At 41.5% G+C, this 15,784-nt stretch overlaps 1 protein-coding gene across 4 annotated transcripts in view; it reads left to right on the top strand.

Moving 5' to 3' along the window:
• Positions 1-205: 205 nt before the first annotated feature.
• The window catches only part of ARHGEF11 (Rho guanine nucleotide exchange factor 11), a 78,489-nt gene continuing 62,910 nt past the window's right edge, over positions 206-15,784 (top strand). For all 4 annotated transcript variants that reach the window (XM_028131335.2, XM_054711565.1, XM_054711564.1 and 1 more), the window contains exon 1: positions 206-464. In XM_028131335.2, the coding sequence (XP_027987136.2) occupies positions 433-464 (32 nt within the window). In that variant the 5' untranslated portion in view covers positions 206-432. The remainder of the gene's footprint in view (positions 465-15,784) is intronic.

Raw genomic sequence — 15,784 nt, 5'->3', positions numbered from 1 at the left:
CTTGGAGCTTGAAGCTCTCTTACCAACAGGAGGACAGCTGGGAAAACTGGACTAAAAGGATGGTTTTTATCTGTATTTTGTAGGAAGACTGATATTTTTTGAGGGCATATTCTTTGTGTTTCGTTTTTTTTTAGCCTATAGTGCTAACCTTTTAGAGATTTGTGGTTGAGTTTTTGGTTTCTAAGGTCATAGTTTTCCCTCTTTTTTCTTTTAAGAAGGGGGAGGGGAAGAGGGGACCAAGAAAGCAGACCATGTTAACTGGTAAAGTAGAATGGAGCTTCAGTGACTAGGGACCTGAGAGCTGGAGAAAAAAGAATTCAGTCTTCAAGTTGGGAGGCCCTCCTCGCATCTTCCTTAAAAATCGCAAGGATTCAATCCTGATCAAGACATCAATACTACAAGATTCTGAAACCGTGGAGACACCGAGAAACCATGAGTGTAAGGTTGCCCCAGAGTATAGACAGGTAGGTTTGCCAATATTCGACACTTAGGGAAAGACTGGGAGGGAGGGTGCTGCATTTTTGATAAAAGGTTGCAAAAGAGGGGCCTGGGCGGACTGTGGGAATGGTGGGGTAGGAGCATGCATTGATCTCTGGGGACTGTCTGGGCATGTGTGTTTATCTTCCCTGTTGTGTATCCATATTCAAAACATCTCCTGATTCAGTGTGTTGTTGTTTTTTTATACAAGCAATAGACAGTGAGGCCAGGGAGTGGGGAGGAAGGGCGAATGCCTCCAGCCAACTTTGGCTTTTGCCAAGCTAGCGGCCCAATTTGAGTCCTTAACTTGCCAGCCCAGAGGGTAGGGAAGGTGAGAGAGCCTGGGTAAGGGTACGTGAATTTGAAAGGGTGGGTTGGGACCGGCTTTAGGTGTTGGAGCTGCTGGGGGAAAGGGCCCCCACCGGACGGGTTGTTGTGGAATGGTGGGGTTTGGTGATGGGGTGGATCCCATTTCTAGAATGGGGAGGATGTTGGTGGTCTGAACGATGGGACAGAAACACCCTTTGCACCCCAACAGGGCTGGATTTTTTTTTTTTCTTCTTTAACGGCTCCCAAATGAATAGGTCACATTAGAATTTTTTCTTCCCCAAGGTTAGGGTTTAACTTGAGACTTGCCAACTGGCTAATGCTCTAGATTTAATCTCCCAAGGCATTTTTAATAAGCTTCCCTGCAAAATGGGCCTTCCCTCTGCCTAGAGCCGGAAGGAGTTGTTTTGGGACCAAAGGCCTGATGGGCAAATAGATATGCACTGGCCCTTAGAGTGTGAGCACAGGATGCCCCTCCCCCAGCCCCAGGGTCTGTCCAGCCTCCCCATTACTGGTCACAATGCAGTTTACAACTTTGTAAGGTGTCTGCCTTTTCCCTTTTTCCCCAGCCCCCCTTAACCTTTCTCCTTGAGAATCTTGAGAGAGGGTTGTTTTGCGGGTACCGCACATTCATCCTAACAGGATGGAGGACTGAACAAGCAAATGGAAGGCCTGGGCCTGGGAAAAATATGGAAGAGAGAGGCAAGACTGTTTGCAAGGGAGTAATTGCTTTCTTCTGTCCAGTTAACTGATAATTCATGCTAAAAACAATATATTTATTTATATATATATATATATTTGCTATGGGATGTGTCCTAAAGTGCATATAGTCTCTCTCCCCCAAACAGTAACTCCTATTGCCTCGGAGTCCTGTTTAGCTTAGTTCCGTAGTCCTCAGAGGACTGACTTTGCAGTGAAAAGGAAAAGGCAGATAGTCACAAAGAACAGAAAGTGTATGTCTGAACCTCCATCCTTTACCTTTTATTTTTTAAAAATATGTTTTTATTGATGTTAGAGAGGAAGGGAGAATGAGAGTGAGAGAGGGAGGGAAACATTGACCTCACATGTCCCTGACCAGGGATTGAACCCACAACCTGGGTATGTGCCCTGGCCGGGAATCGAACCAGCGACCTGTCGGTGTGCTAGGGCAACGCTCAACCAACTGAGCCACACCCCATAGTTTGACTCTCACGAAGGGAGAACAGGGATGTCATGGCAGGGCGTTGAGATGGTTTACCTGCTGCCCTTTCCCCCCTCTTGGAATTTGCATTTTTGAGATGTGGATGGTGGACGATTTCTCTGAACTCGGGGATATGAGCAGATGGAAACGTAAGTGTTGAGGGAATACAAGAAGGAGGCAGTGAGGGTTCCTGGACCGAGATGCTCCTCTGGGAGTTGGTCCATCCCCACTGTCCTCTCGGGGTTTGCAGAGCACAGTGCATTTCCCTCAGTGCTCTCCTGGGAGCGTCTCTCCTCTGAGCCTCACAGTATTTCTGTGAGGCAGATAAACCAGCGGTTATTGCTCCCATCTTACAGGGGTAATGGAGGCTCAGAGAGGATACCTGGCTTGCCCAGTGCCACCTTGCCTGACTCTTAGCAGAATCTGGACTCAAACGCAGATCTTCTGATTCTGAATCCATGGCTCTTTCCACGGCCCCACTCTGTCTAAATAGTTTTGTATACAGTGGGGCACTGCTTCATTCTCCTTTTGGCAGTGGGGTAAGATGCTCTTCATCATTCCTTTGAACTTGTTAACAGTGTTGGGGCTCGCACCTGTAATTTCTATGGCTAAAGCCCCCTTTTCTCCTGTGGCATCATGCAGCTTTGTAGAGGGAGAGTGCTCCTCACTTTTACTCCTACCCCGAATCCCTTCCCCATTACAGGATCAGTTCTGGGGCCTTTGCCCCCTTCAAGTTATCTCCAGTTGCTTTGGATCTTACTCCTTTTGCTGTAGATTCATTACGTTGGACTTTTTGACATCCCAGTTTCACGACCTTGTGGGTCTTAAATAATTCACCATCTGCAGGAAAGCATGTACCTGTCGGTTCTTTCCTTGGCCCCTTCCCTGCATTTCTGAACTGGAGGAGACTGAGCCCCCCTTGGCCTTTCATGACCCCCATCACTGGGGACTGTTTATTTGATGGTTGATTTCGCTGTGTTGGGTACTTCTCTTTGCTATCATTTTGTAACATATGCCGACCCTTTCCCTTCCCCTCTTTTCCCTGGGAAAATAAAATGAATAAATAAAGACTTATTCGTGCTGGACAAATGAATATGAGTAAATAATTCACAATCTTATATCATCCTGGAGGGACTGAGTGACAGTAAATGCCCCTGCTTATGGAGTTAAGGATCCTCTGAGTTTACAGTTTGCGGTGTAGAGAGCGCAGTGTAAGATGCTATAGGAGTGATTTAGAGAATTACAGTCTGCAGTTCTTGCTCACAAAGAGCATGCAGTCTGGGGAGCTAGGAAAGGTCTACGACTGTTGAAAACCACTTACAAGCAGCATTAGGCTACAAGCTCCATAGAAGACTGTGTTTGGTTTGCTCAGGTATATCCTGTGTGCCTGGCTTAGCACCTTGTGTGGGGTAAGTGTTCAGTAAATATCGACAAATGAATGTTAGAATGCATGAACATGTCAGCAGGTATAAATTCTTCCATTTCGGACTTTTCATTCATGTATTAATTTCAGATGTAGTTAAAGTAAAGCCGATTATTGAAGGCTCTCCAGGTGATGTGTATTTTCTAGGAGGTCAGCAACACGATGGAGGATGATGTCCGTGGAGAGATACTGTGGCTCAAAGGAAAGAGGGCTTTGGAATATTTATTTGACAGAGTCTTTAACCCCTTCTCGGGGAGTGATTCCTGGGTTCAAAGAAACATGGAGTATTTGTGACTAATATTTATCTTTTAGTGTTAATCAGTTGTTACTGGAAAATGGGTTACTAAAGCATACCTGTTCTTATTCCTTTCAGTGTTTGTCCGTGAACAGCTGATTGCCCATTAGTATATATTCTTCTCTAGAGTTTCTAAAAATGTGTTTGATATTGCAAGCAGAGATAATGATACTGAATTATTTTTACAGGAATGGTAATGAATTTTACTGTCATCTATATCCACTGACCTCATTTTCCATGGCAAATGTTTTGAGATGGCCAGATGGGTTAAAATTTGCATGCATAAAACAGCTTTTCTCTCTGCAGAGTGAGTTAGCTCATGTGAGGACCAAAACAGAGAAGTACTAGATTTAAGCCAAGAGTTCTTAATTTGAGCCTGGCATTCCCCGTAACTGTGTGACCTTGGGCAAGTCACATACTGCCTCTAGTTTCCTCCTATGTAAAGCAATAGCTCATTCATGTGAAATGCTTTCCAGTTCACAAACGTAGTGTGTCATTTGAGGATTATAACATTTATTGCATCTCTCTCACGGGGCTGTTGAAAGGAGTAAATCAAATAAGATAATATATTTCAAATTGTGTTCTAAATCGTAAAACTGTATATAAATTTTAGATGGTAAACACATGGACTTGATTTAGCTTCATGCACTACTTTCTGAAGTAGCCCAAAACAAATGAAGAGTAACTGAAAGAGCTTTCCATTGTTTTGAAGAATTTAACCGGAGTGAACAGGGTTTTTTGTTGCAGAAGCGGAGAAGTTAGAAAGAAGGAATGCTTTTGCCATGGTAAGGGCTGGGTGGTAATACTAGGAGAATATGAGAGGAGGTTATTGAATCTCCTTCCCAGGAATTTCGATGGAGGCTTCAGCTGTCTTGGCTCCTTTGGATGGGGATAGGAAAGATTTGTTTGTGATCTCTGGGTGTGCCTTGTTTTAGAAGCATATGGCTTTTCCTAATTCAGTAAATCCAGACCAGCAACAGGGATCTGAGATTGAATGCAACCTTTCTCCAGTCTGTAGCCTTTTTTTCTAAAAGAGGCAAAATTTCATATAAGGTGTGTGGAGGAGGGAGAAAGAGAAGGCAGAAGAGGGAGGGGGATGGTAGGTAGGCCTTTCCGAGGAAAGAGCCTCAGGCTGAGGGGAAGGTTTGTAGCTGGGGCTGAAAGAGGATGTCTTATCTGAGCAGGGGGTGGGGTGTGGTTCCTGGAATGCTTCAGGTTCTTCTTATTGAGCCCGGGAACCAAGAAATCACCATTCAGCTGAGTTTCTACCTAGTTTAGAAGGTTCGCTTCCCAGAACAGTGACAGGTATCCAGGGCTGCAAAGAGTAAGTCCCCTGAAATACTGAGTCCTCTCCAAAATGTGCTCTTGTCCTATCTGGGGATGAGATAAAAGATGACAGGGGATTTGCAGATGAAGCATTTGGCAACATTTGGCAATTAATATCCATTATGAGCAGGAGCAAGCTAAGCTTAACTTTAGATACTCAAAAGCATTTCTGAAAGAGCACCCTTTGATTAACAAATTTATTTTTAATGGTCTTAAGTACTATCACTCTCTTGTCTTCCCATTTAGAATAGACAAAAAAAAAAATATGAAAAGTTAGCCCTAGCTTGTTTGGCTCAGTGGATAGAGTGTCGGCTTCGGCTCTTGAGGGGTCCTGGGTTCGTTTCCAGTTGGGGGCACATGCCCAGGTTGGTTGGACAGCAAATATTTATCGACTAGCTCCATCCTCAGCTCAGTTCTTGATGTTCTGGGAAATAATTTGTAAGAATGTGGAGCTTGCATTCTTGTTGGGAAGTGTTAACAAAACAATAAAAAGATAGTACTTTTTATTGCTAAATCTTGATGTATACCAAAAAGGTATATTTAGAGAAGAGTAGGAAGTTGGTGTTCATGAGAATAGCCAGGGGAGGGGTAGTCAGAAATTATTTAGGTGAAAGAAGTTGAGTAGGGCATTTCAGACAAGGGGAACAACATAAGCAAAGGTTCTGGGGCAGAACCCAATCCGGAGTGTCTCTAGATGGTCTTTGTTAAGCAGAGAAATTATGTTGTCAAGGTATGGGAGTGGATAAAGCTATTCACTGGATATGGTAGGAAAAAGGGAGCCAGTTAGGTTTATGTAATATATGGTGATAAAAATCATGTTTAAAGAGAGAATTTTGATGTTAATACATATATTCGAAGAGACCTTGGGGCCAAGAGGGCCAGCGAGGAGTTTTGGCAGCAATCTTAGCAAAAGATAATGTGGGGGAAAAGAAGAGGGGCAGGATTTGAAAGGCAATCTGGAAGGAAAATCAACAAGGTATGTTAAGGCTGAATCCAATTTGATTCCCAAGTTGAGACTGACTGATGAGAAGGATAGTGCTATTGCTAGAGAGAATAAGACCACAATTAAAAAGTCACTTTGTCTCCCATGGTACCCAGCACTTCACTGAGTGTAGCATATCAAATGGTACTTAACTTGCCAAGCCCCTTAGGTTAGGCCATGTCTACCAGAGACTTTTAGAGCTCCTCACTGTAGCCTTTTAAAGAGAGGGAGAGAAGGGGCGTGAGTCCTGGGATATCCCTTAGGGATTTGAATTATGATTTGAGGAGATTAGCATATATTTGATGGGTTCTGATGAATTATTCCTCAGTTTCACATAGCAGATCAAACTCCAGGGTTGAAGGAATATCTATGCAGAAACCATCATAGTTAGCATAATTTTTTATTTATTGATTGATTTTAGAGAGAGAGAGGAAGTGGGGTGGGGGAGAAACATTGATTTGTTGTTCCACTTGTTTATGAATTCATTTGTTGATTCTTGGATATGACCTGACCAGCGATCTAACCTGATGCTCTAACCAACTGAGCTACCCAGCCAGGGCCCCTAGTGGCATAATTGTAAAGAGTTTAGGACGGTGAGTGAGATCTTTGTGTGAGCTCCAGCTCAGCCACTAACTGTGTGATCAGAATGATTTGTGTAAAAACGTTTGGTGAATTCTATAGTGCCAAACATATGGTGTCAGTAAGGCATTTAGTTTGACAAGGACTCCAGATTGGCCTGAACTCCCCTCAGCTGTGTTTGCGTGCTCAGGCCTATGCTGATTCTAAACCAAGGACTGAAAGGCATGGCTCTGGTAACATAGCAAGCAAACAGAGTACTTAAAAATCAGGTGCATAAGTTCTCATCCTAAAGTAATCCTTTGCTAGAAACGCACAGTGTCTTTCCGTCTTAGCCCAGTCTCCCTGGCATGGGATTCGTGATTTCTTCCTTCATTTCAGCCCACATCTCACTAATTCTAGGTCTGATGACTGCACCTGCCACCCTCCTTCAGGTAGACTGGCCTGCTTCCGGGGCCCCCTTCATTCTTTTCACACCTTTACATGCGTGTTCTCTCTCCCCCCCAACTCTTTGGGTCTTATTTCCTTCAAGGAAACCTTTTCTGGTCATTACCATCAAACTGTATATTTTATTAGTCAGCATTTCTTTGGCACATACCTATAGCAATTCAACTCCTCTCTTTTTTGTTGGTGTAAAATAATTTATGTAGACGTTCTAATAGAATGTCTAGCATGTGGTGGACTATTATAAATAAATGTTGGTGCTCCCCCATTCATTGTATGTTTTATGTTGGTGATTATATCTTGTTACTCAGGGTTCAGAAGTGATGTCTCTTCGTTTTTCTGGATTTCCTTCTGGTGCCCTATTTAGTTCTCTTTATACAAGGTATATTTCTACTGGCTGTTTCCTGACTTGAACTCTAGCTCGTTTTTGACATTTCAAATTCCCTCCATGCCTCTAGCCAAGGGATTGCAGGAAAGCAACTCTAAACATCGCTGCCAGGAACTGAGGTCACGAATCCCCCTTGTTCTTCCTGGGTGCTAGGTCTCTGGGCACTTGGTATTTCTTCTGGGGACAGAGCAGCCTTGTTGGGGTTGCTTCTCTTCAGCGTCCCAGGGCTGGGGGGATTTCCCCATTGGCAGCCTGATTTCCTGACTGCTTTTCCTTGCAGGAGTCTGCGGGGCAGAGGGCCCACCCTGCTATTGTCCTGCCTGCCCCAGGCTGGCCCCATTTATTTCCCTCAGAAGTTTCCCTCGAAGAGACTGCTGCGGCAGAGAAAGGCCGCGTTGTTCTGCCGGGAGGTGCTAGAGAGAGTGTAGTAAATAGCTTTGTGAATGGGACCTTTTATGAGGCTAGAACCACAGACCCTTTTCTCCTCAGAGCCCTAAGGAGAGGGGCAAAAACCCACTAGGGTTTCCATGTCTTCACAGGAACAGGGTCTGAGGGTTAGGGATATTCACGTTATCCATCATATAAGAAGATTGGTCCATTTAACAAATCCTCATTGGTGTGTTGCCTTTTAGGGCACTGGATTCCATGGGAATAAGTTGTATTCCCTGCCCTCAAGGAGAGTGTGGTTTGTGAGGGGAGGGAAAATAAGCAGGAGTTGTATGATCACACCCCACATTCTCTTCTATGAAGCATGTGAGACCAACGTTAAGGAAGGTTTCCTGGAGGAGAGGACCTTGTGGTGGAGGCCTAGAAATGATAGCCAGGCTTGAGAGGGAACGTCCAGGCAGCGGAAACAGCACATCCAGAAGAATGAAGACAAGAAAGGACATGGTGTGTGTGTGGGGGGGGGGGGCGGGGGGAGGCGACGGGGACATTTAAAGGAGCTTTGATCAGATGGCAAGATCATAGAACAATTAATTAAATGGAACTGAAGAACAGGTAGGAGCTGGGGCCATAGGGCATGTCATCCCCCATGTGGGGTTTGGACTTTATCCTGAGGGCAGTGGAGGGCCATTGCAGACTTTAAGTAGGAGGTGACATGATCAGATGCGCCTTTAAGAAAACAAGATCTCTCTGGCTTCCCTGACTGTAGCGTGGATGGTTAGGTTGAAAGAAGGACAGAATAGAGAGAGGGGAAAATGCATTAGGAGACCATCATAGTCATCTGGGCAGGAGGTGAGGTTGACCTCTACTAGGGAAGTGACATTGTAGATGGTGAAAAATGAAGGATTAGAGATTGAGTAGTTGGTTATGTTATGTGGAGGTAGGTCGTGAGGAGAATGTGGGTCAAGGATGACATCCTTATTCTTGGCCTGGGCTACTAGTGGCACTACTAATGAAAAAGGGAACTCTAAAGCAGTGGTTCTCAACCTTCCTAATGCCGCGACCCTTTAATACAGTTCCTCATGTTGTGGTGACCCCCAACCATAAAATTATTTTCGTTGCTACTTCATAACTGTAATTTTGCTACTGTTATGAATCGTAATGTAAACATCTGTCTTAGGCGACCCTGCTAGTGGTCACGACCCACAGGTTGAGAACCGCTGCTCTGGAGCCTCACCGCTGCTGTAGAACCGACGCTGCAGGCCCTTGTCACTCCCCTTGAAATGGGATTCAGGGACCACACTTCCAAGGTTCCCAAAAGGGTTCTGACCTTAGTCTCACCCTCTTCTGCTTTTCTTTTTACCCTGTGAATCAGGGGGTTGCTTCTCATAATTTCTAGAAAACTCCCTAGATTCTCCAGACCAGTGGCTCTAGGAATCTGAGGCATAGGTGTGGGTCAGTGGGTGATGGCAGGTGCAGAACAAGGCCTGTGTTTAAAGGGTTTCAGGCCTCAGGATCATTTAATGAAGCCATCAGAACCCCAGAAGAAATCCTAGTTCTCTTAGCCCTGCCTAGCCTAAGGCTAATAGCTCAGCTTCTGCTTTAGCTCAGGCCTTTCACTAATCCTGAACTTGAAGCCTGGCAGTTTGAGAAAGGATTAGGCAAGGCATAGGGGAGAGACCACTCCCTTATTAAGATCCTACTTCCCATTTGTTAGTGTGGGATATGGGAAATTTTTATTCATTCAACATAGTAATTAAATACATACTAAATGTTAGGCAGTGTTATAGGCACCGGGAATAGTTAGAATTTACATCTATTGAAGACAGACAGCTATATAACAACTACTTCTCATTATTATTGTTATTAATGAGTTATGATCTAAAGCATAAAAATATAGAATCTGTGTTTATAACTTCTGTGAGAGAGGCTAGAGAGGATATGTGACAGGATTAAAGGAAAGACGAGTCAAGGGGAGAAGTCAGGTTTTTTTTCTTTAGAATAATGATTTTATTGTTTCTATAAAAACAAGACATTCTTGTTATAAAATATAGTGATAAAGAAAAATGTGAGGAGGAAAGCCATGTGCTGTCAGCAGTGCTGTCACCCCAACTGGTGTCATGAACGTTGCTGTGCAGGACTCCAAATATGTCCCCTGTTGACACAGACACTTTCCAAGAATGTGAACCTTGTCACACATGCAGTGGCTGTTCTGACTTTCTGATCCTGTTTTTCGGAAGTGCAGACCCATCCTCTCTGTAGTTTGCCAGCAAAGCAAGTGCCAAAGATTTCAGAAAAACATGGATTTACGCTCAGCCCTGAAAAACGCCACCCATGATTGTGTTTTTGTGGATACTTAGAACAAACCCCACAGCAGTCGGAGAGCAGGAACCCTGGGGCAGAACTCAACTCTTGGGCACAGACATGTGTTGAGCTACTCACCATCCAGCTGTGCAGGGACCCTCCCAAACCATGGCTGGAGTTCTTCAGTCTGGAGAGCTGTGGTCAGCAGAGGAACGACCCAAAGAAGTCCATGTCCTTGTCCCCTGAGCTTGTGAATCTGATTTTGAGATGAGAGGTGGTCCAGGATGATCCAGGGGGACAGTGACATCAGAGGAATCCTTATAAGAGGAAGGCAGGAGGGCCTCAGTCAGAAGATGAGGTCAGGGGGCGGAAGGATGCTATGTTACTGTTTCCGATGGTGGAGGACAAAGCCACAGGCCAAGGCACACAGGCACCTCCAGAAGCTGGAAAAGGTGGGAAACAGGTTCGAGAAGTCAGCTGGTCTTCAGGTGGTCTCAGGGGTGGTTCTGGAATTTAGTTGTCATTTTGATGTGGTTGTGGGAGGAGACGAGCATAGCGTTTATTTGTTCCATCATCTGGATCAGAAGTCCCCAGTCGTTTTCCATATTTTCACAGAATTGTGCAATCATCACCACTATCTAATTCCAGAAAATTTTCATCACACCATAAAGAAACCTTGTACCCATTAGCAGTCATTCCCATTGCGCCTCCCCCAGTCCCAAGCCACCACTCATCTACTTTCTGTCTCTATGGATTTGCCTCTTCTGGACATTTTATGGAGGTGGAATCATACAGTATGTGGCCCTATGTGACTGGCTTCTTTCACTTAGCATGTTTTCAAGGTTCATTCATGTCGTATATGTGTACAAGTATATGTTTGCAGTCTCTTGGGTATATGCCTAGTAGTAGAATTGCTAGATCATAGCATAGCTCTGTGTTTAGCATTTAGAGGAACTGAACTGCCAGACTTTTTCAAAGTGGCTGCACCATTTTACAGACCCACCAACAATTTGTGAGGGTTTTTCTATTTCTCTACACCCTCTCCAACTCTTAATTATTTGTCTTTTTAATTATAGCTAATAAAAAAGGTACACTGTAAAGTAGTATCTCATTGTTTTGATTTGCATTTCCTTAATGACTAATGATGTTGAACATCTTTTCATGTGCTATGGATCATTGTATATCTTCTTTAGAGAAATGTCATATGTTAAACCAACTTTGCATTCCTGGGATAAATGCCACTTTGTCATAGTGTATAATCCTTTTTACATAGTAATGGTTTGGTTTGCTTGTATTTTTATGAGAATTTTTATGCATATAGTTTTATTTAATTTTTACAACAACCCTATGAGTTTAGGGTACTCATGGAGAAACTGAGGCATAAATTAAGCAGTTTACCTGTGACTACAGAGTGTCAAAACTGGAATAGGAATGCAATACTTTCTTTTGAATTAGGCTAATTTTCTTTCCGTGCTTCACTGTGCCTCTCTTTTAGCGTAGATAACCGACAGTTGATTTCACTTATTAGGCTCTTTATCTCCCCCGCCCCCTTTGTTTTTTAATTCTCTCCCAAAGATGTTTTTGTTTTTGTTTTATTTATTAGAGAGAGAGAGAGGTAGGGGGGTGGAAAGAGAGAAACATTAATGTGAGAGAGAAACATTGATGTGAGAGAGAAACATTGATCTGTTGCCTCTCTGCACCCCAACCGGGGTTGAACCTGCGACCTTTCGATGTATGGGATGACACTCTAACCAACTGAGTCACACTGGCCTAGGCTGGGCTGTTTTTCCTTCTTTGAAACCTTATCATTATTGCTGAGATTGAAAACTCCCAGAAGGTGGTCTCTCTAATGCTCTCATCAGATGGCCACACAATTAGGACTTAATATTGGGTCCATTTTGGATGATAATGAAATATATGTCCTTGATGGTTATTCATTTGATTTTAAATGTGTCCATGTGATTGTCTCTCTCTCTCTCTCTCTCTCTCTCTCTCTCTCTCTCTCTCTCTCTCTCTCTTTGACTCAGGAGCATTACAGAACAAAGACATATGTGATTTTTTTTTAAAAGTACTCAGCGTTTGCTGTGTCCAAGTAAATACTTAATAAAGGCTTTAGCATTGGAAGGATGCATCTCTATAGTGCCCTCTTTAAAGTGTCTAAGGAGAGTGTAGACTGCTGGCTAAATGTTCGTGTGGCCTGAAATCTCAGTATCTTTCTCTACCTGAACTGTATACCCATCACACCTGTCTCTCCCTCCTTCCTGCATAACAGCTGGATCATCTGAGATTGCAGTTGCTGAGAATTTACAGACAGAATCTCAGCATTAAGTCTTTTGCTTTTCCCACCTTTTCTGATGTGTGCATAGGCAAGCTATAACACATTTTACATGGAGGTACAGCATTTAGAGGACCAGAAAAACTCTGGGGCAGCTCAGAAGAGTTAGTGGGAGGCACATGGGCAGACATTTAACTGTAAGTATGTAACATTGGTAGACATGTGTGAATGCTTGAGAGTTCTCAATGTCTACATGTAACTCAGTTGCTTTATTGATGTCAGTATTGTAATTTACCCTTGCCATCTGTGAACTCCTTGGCTACTGCTCTAGTATAAAATAGGAAAAAAAAAAAAAGACTGTTCATTTTAATGTTAGTCAAAGCCTAAGAATGTCTTCTGCAAAACAAAACCATGTATTAAATTGCAAAAGCAAATGAAAATGCTTTTTGGATTTTCTGGTTTTGCTGATTATTTATGCTGTCTCTTCATTAATATGGGTATTTGGGACTTGCCTTGCATTCATTGATTAAACTATCATTTGTATGTACAAAAAGATAGAATGTAAGAGTGTGTGTAAATCTTGTGGCTTTCCCCTGTTTTAAATCCAACGGCCATTGCCTCGTTTTATGATCTGGCAGCACTGTGACCTGCATAATAAACAGAATGTCTTGGGACAGACTTGTATTACCAGTAAAAAGAGTCTGTGCCTACATCTCTGTAATTAAGGAGGGCAATGTTTAGTTTCTAGTGTGGGCCTAGAATACTTTTTTCCCCCTTAAGGCTGTTTTGTTTTTTTAAATAGTTTTATGGAGGTATATTTGATGTACAATCAATGTGTACATTTAAAGTATATAACTTGATTTACTTTTTCATATGTATACATCTGTGACGCTATCACCACCGAGATAAGCAACATACCGATAATCCCCAAAAGTTTTCTTGTGTGGCTTTGTAATCTCTCTGTCTTCTCTTCTCCCCCATCCCCAGGGAAATCTCCTTGGGATTTCTTTTTTATCACTATAGATTAGTTCACATTTTCTGTAATTCCTTATAAATGGAATGTCCTCTTTTCTTGTCTGACTTTCATGCAATTTGGGGTTAATCTCTGTTGTATGTATCAATAGTGTGTTCCTTTTATTGCTGAATAGCATTATATTTTCTAGATAATTTGTGTATCCATTCTCCTGTTGATGGACAATTGGGCTACTACAAATAAAGCTGCTATGAGCATTCATGTACAAGTCTTTGTGTGGATATGTTTTCATTTTTCTTGTGTAAATCTGATGATAGAAATAGCTGAGTCATGGTAGGTGTATGTTTAACATCATAAATTGCCAAATTTTTTCCAAAGTGGCTTTATAATTTTACATTCCCACTAGCAGTGTATGAGAATTCCCGTTGCTCTACATCTTGTCGGTCTTTTTAATTTTAACCTTTTTAGTTTGTGTGCACAGTAATGTCTTATTGTGGTTCTGTTTTGCATATTCCTGATGACTAATGATGCTGAACATTTTTTATGTGCCTATTGCCATGTATATGTTTTCTTTGATGAGGTGTTTGGTCAGGTCTTTTGTTTATTTTTTAATTGGGCATAATTGCCTAGTATTAACTCAGCTATTAAATTGTAAGGGTTCTTTGTGTATTCTACATACACTTTTGTTGTTAGATATGTTTTTGCAACTATTTTATTCTGGTCAGTGACTTGCTTTTTCATTTTCGTAACAATGTCTTTTAAAACTTGTTTTAAATTTGTATACAGTGTCTTTCGAAGAGCAAAGGTTCTAAGTTTTGATGAAATCTAATATATTGCTTTTTCCTTTTATAGTTTGTACTCTTTATATTTAATAAATAAATCCTTGCCAAATTTAAAGTCAGTAATATTTCCTCCTGGAAGTTTTATTGCTCTAGCTTTTCCATTTAGATCTATGATTTATTTCTAGTTACTTTTTGTATAGGGTGTGAGATAAAGTTTAAGATTATTTATTTATTTAGGCATATGGATGTCCATTTGTCCTAGCACTATTTGTTAAAAAGAATATTTTTTCCTGATTGAATTGTATTGGCACCATTGCTGAAAATGGATCATATATATGTGGTATGGACTCTACTCTGTTCCATTGATCTATATCAGTAACCCACTGGTTTAGTTATTATAACTTTATAGTAAGTCTTGAACTCAGATAATACAAGTTTTTCAACATTGTTCTTTTGTTTTCAAAACTGCTTTTAGTTATTCTAGGACTTTTTCATTTTCATAAAGATTTTAAAATCAGTTTGCCCGTTTCGACAAAAATGGCTTCTGGGATTGTGGTTGAGATTGTGTTGACTCCATAGATCAGTTTGGAGGAAATTGTCATTTTAACAATATTTCGTCTTCCAGTTTATGAACATGGTATAGTGTTCCTTTTATTTCAGTCTTTAATTTCTCTCAGCAATGTTTTGTATGTTTTAGTATACCGGTCTTTTATATCTTTTGTCAAATTTACCCCTAAATATTTTATTTTTTGATAATATTTTAAATATCAATTTTCAATTATTTTTTGTTTACATATAAATATAATTGATTTTTGTTATATTGACCTTATATCCTCTAACCTTGCTAAACTAACTCATTAATTCTTGTAGCTTTTTTGTTAATTCCCTGAGATTTTAGAATTAGCTTGCCTGACAAATAATGACAGTTTTACCTCTTCATTTCTAATCTGTATATATTTTTAATTTTGGAGAAAATCTGGGTTTTAGAACTTTTTTCCTAGACCTCCTAGACCTGTGAAGCAGATTTTGGATTTCCTCATTAGGAATTCTTGAAAAATAAAAAGGAGATTATTAAATTCTGTATCCATTCCTTTATTCATTCAATGAATATTTAGTGTATGCTGTATGTCAGACACTATCTAGTGACTAAAGGAAGAGACAGACATATAAACAAGTAATTACAACTTAACAAGTAAGTATAGTAAGAGCCACAGTTATGCTTTGGGAATTTAGAGGCAGGACTGTTCAGAATCAAGGGGGAAGAGAGGCTCTCTGTAAGCCCTGCAGCCCTGGATGGGAGAGACTGACTCATTGTTGATAGGAAAAGGTTTAAACAACTCTGTCCTGATAAATTCTACATCCTACCCATCCAGACTGTCTGTATTTACTTGATTACTATTGAAAGCCTGAAAGAAATACATACATCTTTATAGATGTTTCCTTCCTTCCTTTTCCTTTTCCTTTTCCTTTTTCTTTTAATCTTAGACGGTATGGCCCAGCCTTTGCATCTAGCCTTAAACCTCACTTACCAAAGCCAGGGGCAATATAAGCAAGGCTATTTGACCTGGTGTTACTGTTAGTACTAAAATTTATGCTGCTATACTCATAAGAGCCCTATGAGTTGGGTACTGTTGCCCTATTTCTACAG

This window comes from Eptesicus fuscus, chromosome 22 (genome assembly GCF_027574615.1).
Source record: "Eptesicus fuscus isolate TK198812 chromosome 22, DD_ASM_mEF_20220401, whole genome shotgun sequence".
In the NCBI taxonomy this organism is placed as follows: domain Eukaryota; kingdom Metazoa; phylum Chordata; class Mammalia; order Chiroptera; family Vespertilionidae; genus Eptesicus; species Eptesicus fuscus.
Note: the sequence above shows the minus strand (reverse complement) of the source record. Positions and strands in the feature narration are given on the sequence as shown.